Below are 17,231 nucleotides of genomic sequence, written 5' to 3'. Positions count from 1 at the left end.
GAAGTAACGCCGTCGCCGGCGACCCGGACGCCCGGTGAAAGGCGGCTCGCCGTGTTTTACGTAAACGTGTCGGCGGCGTTGCGAATTTGCGATCGGTGAGGTGCACGAAAGTTCCCCGTTAACCGTCACAGCACGACGGCGACGATGATAATATGTAATATTGCACATAAAATAATGTTACGGCACTTGCCTACAGATATTAATATTTCGGTCGTTGGACGCTGCTGAAGTATTTACGATTCACGACGACAGCGCACTTTTTATTGGCATTATTTTACCTACCCATACGCACCGTCTTGCATAGACGTGCACAGTCGGTTTTCGTTTTCATTTTTCTGATCGGTATTTTTCGACACACAAAGACTGAAACACGATCCTGAAATGTTGGGGGGGGGTACCTATTATTGTGGTATTACTATTACTTAGTAGTAGACTGTAGCGTCCTGCTGAATTAGAATTGCATCGTCGCGACGCCCTGCAGAGTCGCGCTATACAAATTGCGGGGACCCGTGCAAAAAAAAATTAAACAAAATAATACGCAACAATATTTATATTTAATAATAATATGCTCTTTACCTTTTAGTTCAAATAAATAAAATAAATAGATACAATAGTAGTAGGTATATATTTCAGAAGAATTAAATGAGCACAATTAAATACTGAGATTCCAAAATTAATTATATTATTGACGTGACGTCATTTGACATAATCTACTTATACTCTTTGTTTAATCACTCTACAATTATTGATACCACGAAAATGCTCAAAATTATATTTTATATTAAGCAACAATATTATCAACCATAATATTATAAATGTTAAATAATTTATATTTTAACTTGTCATTAAGTCAATAATCGCAGTATTTATAAAAATATAGTACATTAGTATTTAGTACATCAGGATTACTAGGAATTAGGATATTACCAAACTATTATTCAACTGTAGTTTGAAAAACATAATATTGTTATTAATGTTATCTTTTATAAGTTATTATATATTATATTTAGTCGCTAATGATATGTTTTTCTGAAGTGAGCTCTGTTTGCGTGAGGCCCTGTGCAGGTGTACTGATTGCACTGCCCTTGCACCGGCCCTGGCGATCCCAGTTTTAGCGTTTCTCGGGCGAATCTTATAGTCGGCCAATTCGCCAATGAGTAAAGTGTCAAGTGTCCTAACGATTTGAATCGTGTATTATCGTTAAGTCTTTAAACAATAGTGGGGATCTTAACATTTAAGCGGTATAAAGAGTGTACAACGAATAGGTACCTATCATATTTTTATGATTTCAATCACGTACAAGATATTTAAGTATGTGAGCAACCTAATTTAACCACTCATATACCTATGCAATGAACATATAAATGAATAGGCACTTGGTTCGAGCTTTAAAAAGCTACAAGGATTCTTTACCCTACCTCGGTGAGGCGTTATGTTATATTGTTCATATATTACCTATAAAAAAATTATTAATTATAATTTATAAGCTAGGTATAAACATAAAGTAATAGTAGTCTAATATTTAGCAATAATAGAATCAACAAATCTGTCTGTTAAATTATACTTGATAATAGATACCTGTATTATATTACGATAAATGTGTAAAAAAATATTTCTCATTGTTCGTAGTACCTATATCATACAACGCACCTCGCTGTGTACGACTTCAAGCAAAATTACAAACACGTAAATAGATATAGGCGGGAGTCAACAGCTAATATTATATTTTAGCCAACACTTCTGTATGCATACACAAAATTACTCACAGTGGCGCAATAATGTGGTAATCGAGAAACACTATTAGTGAGTAGGTATGTACGAAAATTGCTTTGAAATAGTTGAATTTACCATAATATGTTTTTATTTATGAGTTATTATTATTATTTTACTATTGTGAAAAATTAAAAACACCACTGATATAAATGTTAATAGAGCAGTATGTATTAGGTTGTTTAAACAATTATTTGCCAATATAGTATTGTATACAATGCTTGGAAGTAACTTAACAACTTAAGTTATAAGTTATTGTAAAGAATTTTTTTTTTAAATAATTTGATGGTAATTTAAATACATATTATTGTAAGTAATTTAAGTTACTTTTTTGTAGTAAGGTTACAAATTACTCATTACTTTTTTTTTTTAAATATATTTTATTAATCAACTGATATATTATAATATGCAAATATATCATACAACTTATAAGTGCAATTTTCTGGCAATGAAATTTTTGTATTGCTTTATAACAAAAAAGTTAAGTTAAGGCTTAAAAAAAAAAAAAGAAACTTCCCCAATACTACAGATATTGTATTATTTTTAATTTGTTACGCTAGTGAACGATATGCCGGAACTGCATTGCAAGTATCTGTTTTTTATTATATATATTATACACGATTATATATTTACATATTGTGAAGGATATGACAGATGATTTCATCGACGAAATTCTCGTGGTTTTCTATCATGTATGGTGTAAGACCCCGCATTAATGAACGAGTCATATTATTATATAATGTAATTTTAATTTTTATATTCATAGGGGTTACCCGAAATTAAGTTTTCATACTATATATCTTAATCCAATAAGTTATAATTTATAACTCATAAGTTATGAGTTATAGTCATAAACTCATATCATAACAAATACAGAATTATTTAATACTAAGACGATTGAATCTTATTTTAATAAAAGCATAATAATAATAATAACTAATTGTATAACTGTTTAGTTAGTAGTTACTACTACAAATAAAACAAATGATTTTTTTAAATTTTATATTACAACAAAACTAGTTCTAATATATTTAAAAAATGTAGAAGTGCTGTAGAACTTACAACTTATAAGATCCAATCGCATTTAAAATTGTGTTAGTGACTAGCAAAGTAGGAAATATTACCATACCTAATTTAACTTGATACTATTTTCAACAGGGAAGAATTTCTCTGATAAATATTGGACGTTCACGTGCACCATATTGCGTATTTGCGTCATAATATTTATATACCAGTACTTAGTATTTAATATTATCGAGGTACAGATATGGTTTATTTATGTATTACGTATTTAATATTTTCTAGCCTTCTATAATGGCCATTTGAACGATTATTTGAACTATAGAGTAAATACCATTATTCCATCGACCACGCACGCACTACAGTAACAAATAAACAATAATATCCGTGTAAATACTATTATCTGACATAATTATGTTTTCAACAATTTCAATCGATAAGAATGATAAAATAAGTTATACTATGCAATAATTTACTACACCGCAATGTGTACACCATCAAAATATTATAAGATATAGATTATATTAATAGGTTTGTAACTTCGTAAATTAATTTTACTTCTACAATTTATACAGTATTGCCTTATCTATTAGTTTATATTTTGAGTAAAAATACCTATAAATAATGTTTTAAAAATGTCGGTTTTAAGTTTTAAATCGCATTTGGTCGAGTAAGTATACTGTATGACTGTGAACTGAACATTTTTGACTGATTATCGAATTATTTCCAATAGAAACAATTTGTTATTATGCCACCGACTATCGACATTTGATACAGAATATTTTTAGTATTTTACATTGTAAATTTGTACTTAAATGAATGTACGTAATAATATATAAGATTTTGACTTTTCATATGTGAGATTTAAAGATGCAATGTTAGCGTAAAATATAAAATGCTAATGGATAAAATTGTAATTATTGTACTTGGATCGAAGACGATCGTGTTTTATTTATTTTTTTTTTAGCTATAATAATATAATACCCTACAAATATGTAATAGAAGAAGGGTTATAAGGGCAACTCATTCAGATACCTACATAATACATATACCTAATATTTGAAAAAAAAGTAATAGTAGTTATTTTATCTAAATGGCTAGTATTTTATTTTATTTATGATATTTTTACTTGTGTTGTGATACGCCGATACCCATATTGATATCGATATATGAAAATATAAATAATATATATTATAAAGACCTGTGAGCAAGGGGAATAAACCCCTATTCTATTACGTTTTTTGCGTCTAAGTCATTAACAGTTATTATGGTTTTATCAAATTAAAAGGAAGTTAACTTTTGCAAGACTCTTGAAGTATAATGTATAATAATAAATACTTTTCATATACTTAAAAATTTAATGTATAAATTACTTTTGTTTTATACTTATATTTTTTTTATAACACTTTCCATTAAGAATTCTTGTGCACGGGTCTGTATATATTATATTTAAATTCGTACAACTATACAAGGTATATACAATATTCTATTTACAAATACATTGTATAGAGTATAGATGATAAATAAAAATGATGTATGACTTGTAATATGTACATAGGACAGGCATTCTATATAATAAAAATGTACTGATTTATCTCTGTCACGTACTATCGTCTATCACGCACGTATACTTTCACGGTATACCTTTACAATATTTGTTTAAATGTATATTACATAATGCTGAAATGTTTTGCGCGAAAATAAAACACAACTTATACACTGGACATCGTATACAGTATTATAGTGTGCAGCTTAGAAAATGTTGAGCATAAAAGTACAGTTTGTTATATTTCATTACCTACTCAGTAGTCAGCACTCAGCACCAGACAACAATATTGTCGCCGAGTGGTATATCTACTTACCTAGATTGTTATTAATTATGGAAACCAAACAGGGTCCTAGCTAATTTACTCACGTTGTATTTTTACGAGCACAGTATTTGCATGTTTTCTTAAAATACGCGTTACGCACCATCCGCCAGTTGAATGAAAAATTCGATAATCGTTGAGAATATAACGATTTCTGTGGGCTCTAGATTTTTAAATGTACCCCAATTCAAGAGTTGAGGCACTTCATTATTGTATTAATTGTATAATTATAAATTGTACTAAAAAGTAAAAAATATTTATTGATTGTTATATTTGTTTAAGCTTATTTAAGTTCTATAACCTTGTTTAAACATATATATTGAATTTATTGAATATATTAATACTATAGTATTCGTATTAAAATAATATGTGATAAACTGATAAGTAATAACTAAATTTAGCTTGAAGTAGGTGTACTTGTACTCAAAGGTGAGCACGAGCTTTCTAAACTTAGTTTATTTTCTGATGAATTCAATAATTTAGTTTAATTAATGGTTCATTCTAATTGATTAGAATTGTTTTCAGTTAATTAAAAAAAAGTATCTGAATGTATAATAAAAAAGTTAGTAATTGTATAACTATTATTAAATATTTTATTTTATTTAATTACTCAATAGACAATGACAAAAGTAAACAAATAAATAATTCTTGATTTAATGATTTATTGGACATGAACTTATAATTGTCTAAAATTATACAGACAGATACAGTATTTATATTTATGTAACAGTGATATGCTAATAAAATGTTGTCGAAGCAGAAATTGTATAAATTTCATGACCAATAATAATAATAATAATAATAATAAAAAAGATACAGTATGTATAAGTGCATAGCAATATTATTGAATAGAAGGATAAATTAATATGAAATGTTGATTTGGTTAATGGAAAAAATTGAAAATTATATAATCTGAAAATCGCAATAACTAATAAGTATGTAACTTAACTTGAATGATAATTACAAAAAAAAAAAAATAATAATAATAGTAATAATAATACAAATTAACTGCGCGTTAAATATATAATTTTTTAACACAATAAAGTTATGTTCAATTAACTAAACTAACTCGAGTAAATTTACCATGTTTGATAAATATTTTAATGGAAAACTAAGACTAATTATTATAGGAATTACATAAAAAAAACACACAAAAAATTAATATTTAAGCTTTGTTTTATTATATTAAGTATAGATATCAAGATTATATCAAATATATCTCGTTATTTAAGTCACAACATATTTTTATGTATTAAATTTAAATTCAATTCAACTTATTGAATAAGAAAAAATATCAACAAAATAACAGATATGTTTAAATATCTAATTTTAAACTTCAAACGTTTATAAAAAAATTGAATAATACTGATAAACTAGTTTTTACATTTTTAAGGCTTAATATAAAATTTTAATTTGTATTAACAAATTAACAACAGAATTGTTGCGATTTAGTCGAGTTTTGAAGTTCAATAGGGATCATAAAAAAAAATGGTGCCATGTATTTTTAATATTTTTAAATTGCATTATGAACAACTTAAGTGCAATCTTGTAAGCTTATAAGATTGCTTAACATAAATATTTATAATAGAGCAAAAAAAAAATTTTAAAATTAAAAATTCCTATAGGTAAGTAAGTTAAATTTAGTCCAAATATTTTAAAAATTTTTTTGAGTATATACAATTATTTAAAAATTTTTTTAATTTTCTATGATTTAAATTTGTTAAATAAAAACATAAATATAATAGAAACGTTAAAAGAAAAATCGTAATTTTATGCTGGAATATATATTCCGATTTTGTGTAAATTTAAAATTCAATCGTTAATAAGATATAATTGTGGAATTACTCATAACTATTTTTAAATTTTTGGAATTAAAGTTTATAAGAAGTCATGTATTAATATTTTTAAATTTATAAATGTAAATATTAAAATTTTTATAAGTTTTCAGTTAGAAAAAATAATTTACAAATGTTCGTCATTTTAACGATTTTATTCATGAACTACAGCAAAATAAGAAAATACATTCTGTCAAAAATTGGTATTATGTTATAGAAATTCTCGTATTTTCTTAATTATTAAGAAAGATATTTAAAATTTGTTGGTTTCTCAATATATTTACTAGATTCACTTTGCGTCTTTGCTACCGATAGTTGTATGGAAGCATTTTTATTGCTCTATTTGTTACACCTTTATAAAGGACATAAGGTACAATGCAAGCCCATTACTACTGTCAACGTCTGATGGAACTAAAATATTTAGGTCTTAATTTTTTTCAGGAATATTTAAAAAAATACACAGCAGAAAATTGAGAACTCCGGTAGTCGTCCAATAAACGCAGTTTTTCTGATACCAAAGTTGAATTTCGACGTCATTCCCGGAACTTTAGTATTGCCTTCTGATGCCGGTAATTATGTTATCGTTATTCGGCCTTGGTGTCCAACGGGCAATGGTGGCTATATCTATGAACGTTAACTATGAAGTTATATCCAGTGGGACATACTACCGTTATAGTGCAAAAATATCTTTTAGCTTTTTTTTAACCGATACGGTCCGTCCTGCTAAGCACAATTATTTCAGTTATCTGACTGTTATTTGTATTAACTGCGATTTTACGAATGTTGCGCCGTGACGGTGGGAGTGAAAAAAGGTTTAAATGTTTTGGATCAACAATTTCACGAAATATTCTTCAATGAATCGTTGTTAATCGACGTTAGTTAACATTCAAATTATATCTTTTATGAATATAATATTATATTTCGTTTACAATTTACACATTATAGTCGGCTATAAGCTGCAGTGTAAGCTAATACGCATCACTAGGTATTACGAACGAGTAGGTACCTAATAATTTTTTGTAATTTAAGTGTTGAAGCGTTATGGTCAATTTTTAGTTTGTTTAGATTTTTACATCTTATATGACACTCGTATACAATATTTAAGAGGTAATTGTTTATTTTGAATACTAACACGACGCGTGTTGCGTATTGATACGGCGCAAGTGCTGAAGAAGTGCTCACTGGCGCGGCGGCCGCGTTTATATTTGAATCTGTACCTGCACTAGGGTCGATGACACGGTCGGATAGCGGATTGCTCGCTAAATATAATGACGTTACGTAACGAAACTACTAAATGTTACGACATTTAGTTTGCGGTTGTTTAATTATTATAAATAGCGTCCAACTGGGGACAACGTTCGTTTTCGATGTCAAAATCGTACACGTAACCGCCGTTGTCAGCAGCGCATTTTTTGAAATATTCGAATACCTTTTGCACCTGACCGTCAGTCGCGGTCGGTCCGATACCCGGTACGTGGTATCCGGTCTTTCGTCTACCGCCTGTGCTTGTTGCTGTCAGACGACGGGAAAAAATCGATTCAAGTGACACACAAACGTCGCTTTGCTTTAAATGGTCATCTTCGGCTGGCGGCGCAGGAGACGCGTCCAGAGACTTACTGGTTTGGACTGCCGCTGGTTTGCCGCCGTCTAGAAAAATAAATATAATGTACAAAACTTAGACATGGGCAAATAATACGTCGCAGATAATAAATATCCACCCTCTTTCTCCACAGAACTTTTTTTGGTTGTATTTTATACAGTGGCGGATCTAAACCAAGTTAATGGGGGGGGGGGATTATTGATATATTACACAAATAAATTAAAATTTGTTATGATTTTTTTTTTTACTAAGTATTTTTTTCTAAATAAAATACAGCTTACAGAAGGGGGGGGCCCCGCTGAATCCGCGCCTAATTTTATACATATCCAAAGGTTTAAAATTCGCCCAACACAATTAAGACCTATATAGGACTTCCTTTGTTTATGCTAAATTCATAAAACTGTCGGTCTTTTTATGATACTCAAAAAGTCGAAAAAAGTGTATTAAAATACACTAGTATCAAGTGGTTTATTAAAAAAAAATATCGATGACATAATAGATACATTTATTTAATTGCGTTCTTTGGTACATTAGTAAATATGATCAAAACCTATTAAATTAAATGTTGTTTAATAATAGTTGATGTTTATTTGTTGATAAAACTTGTACACGTTATTTTGTCATGGACGTATAAAACCTAGAATATACCATATAATATTATAAATTAATAATTATACCTTATGCAACAGATATTATAAAGGAAAAACTATTATTTTTTTTTAGCGCGTTTTAATCGTAGTGTCTTTTGTAAAATGGAGAACCATTTCATACAAAAATAGTGTACAGACTATACAATAAATATTAACAGAATATTCAAATAAATTATTTCTCTCCCCGCTCTTTCTAACAAGCGGAGCTTCATAATATCATGCATAATATAAAAAAATATAAAAATACTTACACTTTATAACTGTAATAATTATAAATCATATCTATACAGCATTTAGTATTGGGGTTAAATGGTTAAAAAGGAGGCACGTTTTATGTATGATACCATAAAATATTGTCTTATGTTTGATTAAGTTAGGATTATTGTGTAGGTAAGAGATAACAGTTTTCGCTAGGTAGGTCATAAGACGTGTTGTTGATTAATATGATCAGTGGACACGTAAATATAATATAGAAAGAGCACTAGCAAGAATTACCAGCGTGTAGCTGGTACATAGTTAGCTAGGTGGTGTACACCGACCTGTATAATTGTCGTCCGGAAGCGAACAATCCAATTTCGCGAGGTACTCATAGAGCTTGCAAGCGATGTCCACGTGCATGAAATAACCGTCAGTGGCTAAACACTTGCAGAACGCTTCGCAACACAATAATATGGTTTCTTTTAGTGACTGAAATAAATAAATAAATATAATTAAACTGTTTAAACTGATGGATGACATGTCACGATTTGTTTGCTGTATCCGTACGTCATTATTCATTAATATTATAGTCAAATTTGTTTGTCATTCACATTTTTTTTTTCAATTAATATTTAATCAAATAGTGTAGAGTTTTGCGCCAAAAATTATATTTTAAAAGGCATTAGAAATAAATATATAATTATTTATGTATTGTAAATTCTATAAAACAAAAATTCAAAAAGTATTATTATAAATTAAGAAATAATTTTTATGACAATAAAATAAAAAAAGTACAAGTTCTTTAATTGTTTAAGGAAATTGAGTTATATTTCTTCTGTATAAAATTGGAGATGAGAGATACACATTTTTTGCTTTTTCAATAAATATCAATAGAATTTTGATACTACATGTCTATTTGTTATATCGTAAATATATGTATAATATATATTCATTTTTATTATTATCGCAATTTATTACAGACAGTAACATTACAGATAAAATATATCTACATAGATAATAATAACTAATAAAAATACCATCTATTATTTATAAACAATAATTAATAAAGAATAATACAGCTTTAAGAGGACACCGCACTCGCATGTGTTACATACATACAACACAGCAAATTTGCGTTCAGCTGAATCTATTTTATGTTGTTAGCTTTAATATTAGAGTAAATTTACCTATTATCAAACTTAAAGGTAAGAATTTTATCTAGGCAATGACGTAGGATTTTATTGATATTTTAATTTTAAGCTGAGTTATAGCCATATGAAATATTGAAACTTATGCTTACTAATGCTCATAAGTCATAACTCACTTTAAAATCATAATATTAGTAAAAGCCTATGTCATTGCTTAGATAAAATTCATACATTTAAGTTTGATAATAGGTAAATTTACTCTAATATTAAAGCTAACAACCTAAAATTGATTCTGTTGAACAAAAATTTTCTATGTTGTATTTGTATATACATACAGACAGAGACAACACATGCGGGTGCGGCGTTCTCTTAAATAAATTCATTAAAATTTTTTATTGAATAATTACTATAATATTTACAATCTACATAATATAATAATTATAATGCCTATTATGGCTATCTGTTTTATTTATAATTACTGGACATAGTCGCACAAGTTAAAATATTTTTAATGTTTCATATTAGATATTTATTATAGTATTTGCACGGATAATTAATTAATAATTGTGATAATTATTTAGGTACTCTAACTAAATTTATATTTAATAACAACAATTATATTGATATTCGTAATTTGTATTAGTAGGTACATTTTATGTGTCTATAAGTCTATATTTTGTATTTTTATTAAAATTGTTAATTATTATTTTATTTATATTACCTATATATATGTCTTATATATATATCTGTTTCATATTAAAATTGCGATGGTTTTGTTAAATTAATCAAATGAGTGTACATTATTCACACTAAAATTATATTAAAAATCTATAAAACAATTTATTAATAATGATAATATATTACAGTTATTAAAAATAAAATATATATTTGTACATTTTATTGAGATTTGGTTCTAATAGTTATTTATTATCTATATAATAAATTTATCTTGTATAAATTATCAATTCATCTTACTTTTGTCCAATGTCCAAAAGTTATACCCAAAAATTCAACCATGTCCACGTGTTCTCCACGAAAATTCCCAATCGTATAAATTTGTTCTAATAGATTGAAATCAAGCGATAAGTCCGACCACACTTCTTCTATTCTTTCTTTAGTGCCTATAGTGGTACCTAACTGAAAAAAATTATGAACAAATAATTACATTATTGATAGTATAGATATTCAACTTGATGCGTACAATCTATATTGTCGAATACTTACCTGAAAAGCTAATATTCTGAATAGAGTTCGATCCATTTTTTGCTTAGTGTTAATACTATTTTTTGTACCCAATGAAACGTATTGATCATCTGTACTTTTGAAATACTCCGCAGACCAACTTATAATGTCTTCAGGCTGAGATCGGATCGCGGCTTTCACATATTTTTTTAATATGTCCGGTAAACTCTCGGGAACGATTATTGAATTCATTTTTTTTTCAAAATATTTGTTCCAGTTATTATAAATTTTGTATTTGAAATTATGTTTTGACAACTAATATTTTTGTGGTACAACGTACAAATTTAAACAATTTTATTTTTTTATCTAGAACAACGTATTATGTCAAACGCGATGTGTTACATTCACAGTTATACGAGTATGATTAACGCGTATACAATTAAGTACGGTTTGCATGAATATACTATTAAAGTTTTCTACCCGACCACACACACCATACTGTCGTGTTATGATATTTGTTTCTATGGTTCTAGGACGGAATCGATTTTGTTGGAAGAAAAACTTGAAAACTTTGGAAAAGTAAACACATCATAATACGCGTATAATATGGACCGATCATTAAATATTTTTAATTTAAATATAAGTACGTAGATTAATAATTGTAATAAGTATTAAATTGAATTTTATTAAATGTTAGCCAAATAAATAAATTGTTTATTGTAAACCTAATGAATTTAACATACCTACCTAATTGTAGTAGGTACTATATTTATTTTGTTAATATATATAATTTATAAAATATACCTATGTATTAATATTGTGTTTTTTAAATACACAATTGTTTTAATCTTAAATCTATCATAGATTTCCTTAGATTCATCATCGATTATTTTAGTACTATAATATATTTAGATTTTTTAGTGGAGTGAAGAATGTATTGTTTTTAAAATGACGTGTGTTTTTTATATTTTAATTTCCAAACGAAGTGATGAGAAAAGATCAATTTTTAATAAAAATAACATTTTATCGGAGAAAAATGATTTTTGTTATTTTGTTATAGTTCAAAAATATTATTTGTAAGACTTGAAACTATTATTTATATAATTATTTTTTAGTCGTTTTACTTTACATAATTACATTTTCAACATATTTAAATCATAAGTATAAACTATTCATCTATCTATTTATATTAAGAACCTAGTCATACTATTCTACAGTAAGTCGGTAGTGACTCGAGATGCGATGTATTTTTCATATCAATGATATCGTACATAATATATATTTCAGGTTATATATTACTAAATTTAATAACAATGATATTAGATATAATAAGAAAAAATAATAAAAATAAATAAAAAATGTAGTGGATAAAATAGTTTTATTATTTAAATGAAAAATATTATGATAATAATATGATGTATTTATACGAGAAGTTTAAAAATAGATGCGTTTCTTATTGACAATGAAATCCGACGTAAATAGGCGCAACTAGAGCTCTAACTCTGGGGGGGGGGGGGGCAATTTTATAAATTAAATAGAGACTCAAAGGGTCTTCGCTTTCGCATCTCCAACATACTAACAATATCATAAGTCTATATTAAAATGGTAGATATTAATATGAAGTTGTTTAGAAATTTCGGTAAAATAAAATTTACATATAATATGTATTCCTCTGCTTACTAGATGTATATTAACCAAAATCTAATCAAGAAAATAATAGATATTTAGTATAACTATAGAAATAACAAGTAAATAATAGAATTTTTGTATCAATTGAGAAAATGAGAACTTAAATTGTATTTTACTAAAAATTGTAAACAATGACATATTAATTTCTGTCACCCTATCATAGAAATAATGTAAAAAGTGATACTAATTAAAATTAAATTTATACAAAAGCTTAAAACACTAAAAAATATGTACCTACCCAATATATATGAAATTTGTATTTTAATACTAATTCCTTATTTTTGGAAATATTCTAAAATATTTTCAGTGCCAATTTTCAAATTAAATAAATAGGTACTTCTAAAAAATTATTTAGTTCCTGCAAATTATTTATTTATTTTCTCAAAATATTATAACATTACTAAGTATTTTGTATTAACCCTTAACTATACACACACTGTTGTATTCTGTACACCAATATTTTTATTTATCTTGTTCTATTTTTGTTTATATTTGTTTTCAGTTATTTTCCTAATCTAACCTTTCCTCATGTAAAATATATTAGATACTAATCCATTTCAATTAGCATTCGATGTTTATAGCAGTATAAACAAGTTCTGTATTAAATTATTTTTATATCGGTGAACAAAATAAACAAAATGTAGGGTGACAACAATAAAATATTCTTCATGTTAAAAGTTTAAATGTAAGGAGCACGTTATAGCTGCTGTTGTCAGATATGTAAGATGTATAATAAATTAGTAAGTCAGGGTAGATAATAAGATTTAATTTAAGTTAGTAACAATTATTTGACAGTATATCTACTACCTAAGATATTTTAACTTTTATCAATTATAATATCTTAATAACAACTTTTTTTTCTTTTATATATTATTATAATTAAATTTAAAACAATATTAAGTAGAACTTTTTGCTTTTATAAGTAAATAAAGTCAATATATATATATATATAATATGATATTGTTTTCTGTGTAAATTAAATTGGTGTATAAAATACATTGCGCGTGTAATTATTGAAAAAAAAAAATTGGGTGTGTACTGTGTATAGTTAAGGGTTAAAGGGTAAGACGATATGCTTATTATCTTTAATTAAGATCAGCTATATATTATGTATATTCTGAACAGTTTACAGATGTTGAGCTATATACAAGTGGTTGAGTAGGTATATTATATTTTTCTTATATGCATATAATGAGCGAAAAAAGTGGATTACTCATTGTTTTGTAAAGCGGGTTAAAAACGTACCTGATATAAAATCCTGCTTACATCTAAGTAACCTGGTACATTCGACATCTACTGTTTAGTCGTTAGTAAATCGTTACTAACTTTACTGTAATTTTTGTGTTTATGACAATTAAAGTACTTTAATCTTCAGCTTTGATAAGGGCTTTTACTTTTTATTAAAGAATCGGAAATAGTTTGTACGTTGTGGTGTTAAAAGAATAATTCCCCACCATTGTTTAAAATAATTAGAAAAAACAAATAAAAAAAATAACAATAACGGGAATATTTAATCAAAGTTTTTGATATATTGTATTTTTGTTATTTTAAAATTTAATACTTTCACTTTTTTTAGTTTTTATTTAATAATTTCCTGGCAAAAATTAACAACTATTGAAAATATATAGTCGCAATATTTTTATAATAGGATCTTAAATTTCGAATTTTGTTGATATTAGTTAAAATCATAAATTATTTCATACACATAGACTGTCAGATGTTTTTTCACTCATGTTTATTTTTGTAGGTATAAAATTTGAATTTAATTAACTTGAATATTATTTCTTTTTTTTTTTTATTACTGCAATAAATAATATAATATTTGGGATATTTTGTCTTATGTTGTTATTATTATTTAATATTATTAGTGGTGATGATACAACAATTTTAGTTACTTATATATAACTGCTTTGAAAATATATTTTTATTTTTTGTAAAATATTTATTTATATCATTTTTTATAATACAATACTTATTAGCTAGCGAGCAAAAGTAATTCATTATCACCTTTAAGAAATCACATTGCACACGTTTAAGACCAATAAAATATTTTCTTTACGATAAACATATACCATATTACGAGTATAAGAGTATAATAAAAATGTGATTATTTTTAAAAGTATATATTCAAATTTTTTCCAAGAGTTTTAGTAAATATTTTTCTATTTAATTAACATAAGTTATAAAATAATATTTTTGAAGAAAATTTTTTTTTATTTATTTTCATTATAATTTTTTGGATTTTTACTTTATGAAAGACAGCTTACATTTTTAGTTTCTAAAGCAAATTTTTTTATTTTAATATTTTAATATATTATAAAATCAAATTTTAATTGAGTAGATATTAGTACAACTTATGCTTATTATTAATGCCTCTTTAAAGTTTAAATGAGTGGAATAAAATGGAACTTCTTGTGCCACCTTACACAACGGTATATCTAATTAACTAAAAATTACACTTCCATTATTATCAATTGAACTAAATATTATCACTAAGTTTTGAAAATTAAATATAAGATTTCTTATATTTATAGATTTCTTTTTATATTGAAAATAATATCAAATTTAGTAAGCGATTGAAGTTAAAACTTGATTATATTGGATATTCACATATAAAATGACGATTTATTAAAAAAAAAAATAATTAGTTAATTTGTTATAATTTAATTTTTATTCACTTCAATTGCAAAACTTGAAATAGTTTACTATGATTTAAATTATGATCATAATATTATTAATTACTTTTATTTTCAATATAATTTAAAAAAATTGTTATCATACGTTCTTACATAAAAAGTTGTACGTACATAAAACTTACAAATAAGGAAAAAAGATAAACATGATCTGAGATTTATCCCGTTTATATAGAAATAAAATTAATTTTGATATTCTATTATAAATTTTCTGATATGTTTCATTATATTGTATGGTTACGATATTTATATCTAAACATTAAACACAATCATAAAAAAGTTAAAATTGAGAGTAATTTTTTTTGTTTTTCGATGTAAAAATTACAAATAATTAAAAAACAAATCTTAAAAACTTTATATTTAAAAATATTCACATTATGAAATATGTGAAGACTTTAATTTTTAATTAATTACACATATGATATTTTAACTGTAATGAAACGCTTGGATTTGTATAAAATATTAGAAATGTTAGTTAATATAAAACTTTAAAAGGAAAAAAGTAGGCTATATATAGCTTATAAGCTATAGCATGTTTAAAATGTTTCACAATAGATGGGTAGAGTAAAGTACATTATTTGTAACGAGTTTACTATGACAATAAAATAAACAATCCGTTTACTTTATATTTTTCAAATTATATTTTTATTATATTTTGTTGAGTATAAAAAACTTTCATAGTAAGGAATTATATTACAATCGCGTGACTAAATCAGTCGTGCTTTTTTCAGATTTACTTATATAAATCAGGGGTTTACAATTTTTTCAGAATTAATCGTCTTTTTTTTTGTAGCCTACCTATGATGTCTGGAAATTTAAAATTAGATATTAAGAATAATAATTTCATTGTAAAAATTAAAATATTATTGTTTGTAAATTAATTTTTTTAAATATTTATTTAAAATAAGATATCTACTTAAAAGTTGAAAACTTCCAATGGAAGATGAATATCAGCTTAAAGAAGAATGCGATTTCTTTACCAAAATAATACTTATATTATTGTTTGTTTCATATATATTATAGGTATATAGCATTTTACTTAACCAATATATTTAAACTTAGACGTTCGTGATTTAAACTTTAAAAAAATGTTGGGAAACATTTGTCACGCATACGACATTTAAGACACGATATTCCAATAAATTACTGTATATAATATTGTCTTGTGTTTAGGTCTACTGTGACATTTTGTTCATTCACCAAAACGGTTCACTAGCTACTATGTACGATAATAAGCAAGTCTTTTTGTTTCTATGTAGCGTTGAATATTATGTACGCATATACATCGTATCAATATAGTATTATTATCAGCTAGAACGTTTTTAATCAGGTAATTATAGTACTTTTTAAGGTAGTAAATATTAAGGCTATATTTGTTATTATTGAATTTTGTTGAGTGAACATCATTGAGGTTGAGAACTTATAAATATTTTTATACCAAATGATGTATTTATGCAATCAAAGTAAAATATTGTAATCTAAAATCAAATTTTAGAATAACCTAAAAAAATATAATTTTTAATAACATTATTATGCAAGGTTTTATCAATCAACGTTGAAAGATAATTTTTAGCCAAA

At 25.8% G+C, this 17,231-nt stretch overlaps 1 protein-coding gene across 1 annotated transcript; it reads right to left on the bottom strand.

Annotated features, from left to right (window-relative positions):
• Positions 1-6,698: 6,698 nt before the first annotated feature.
• Positions 6,699-11,703, bottom strand: LOC112598251 (ropporin-1-like protein). Its single transcript, XM_025344652.1, has 4 exons — positions 11,314-11,703; positions 11,065-11,226; positions 9,283-9,430; positions 6,699-8,140 (listed from the first exon to the last, which is right to left on the bottom strand). The coding sequence occupies exons 1-4, from the start codon at positions 11,521-11,523 to the stop codon at positions 7,815-7,817; spliced, it is 846 nt and encodes a 281-aa protein (XP_025200437.1). The 5' UTR covers positions 11,524-11,703; the 3' UTR covers positions 6,699-7,814.
• Between the last annotated feature and the right edge of the window lie 5,528 nt (positions 11,704-17,231).

This window comes from Melanaphis sacchari, unplaced genomic scaffold (genome assembly GCF_002803265.2).
Source record: "Melanaphis sacchari strain LSU unplaced genomic scaffold, SCAv2.0 Contig462_pilon_pilon, whole genome shotgun sequence".
Lineage (NCBI taxonomy): Eukaryota > Metazoa > Arthropoda > Insecta > Hemiptera > Aphididae > Melanaphis > Melanaphis sacchari.
Note: the sequence above shows the minus strand (reverse complement) of the source record. Positions and strands in the feature narration are given on the sequence as shown.

What these genes read in the sequence shown, in the direction of transcription:
- LOC112598251 (XM_025344652.1), bottom strand. Translation starts at nt 11,523, where the DNA reads ATGAATTCAATAATCGTTCCCGAGAGTTTACCGGACATATTAAAAAAA. An exon ending in TCAGAATATTAGCTTTTCAG is followed by an intron (nt 11,227 to 11,313) that starts GTAAGTATTCGA and finishes AATTTTTTTCAG; the next exon opens with TTAGGTACCACTATAGGCAC. An exon ending in CTTTTGGACATTGGACAAAA is followed by an intron (nt 9,431 to 11,064) that starts GTAAGATGAATT and finishes TATTTATTTCAG; the next exon opens with TCACTAAAAGAAACCATATT.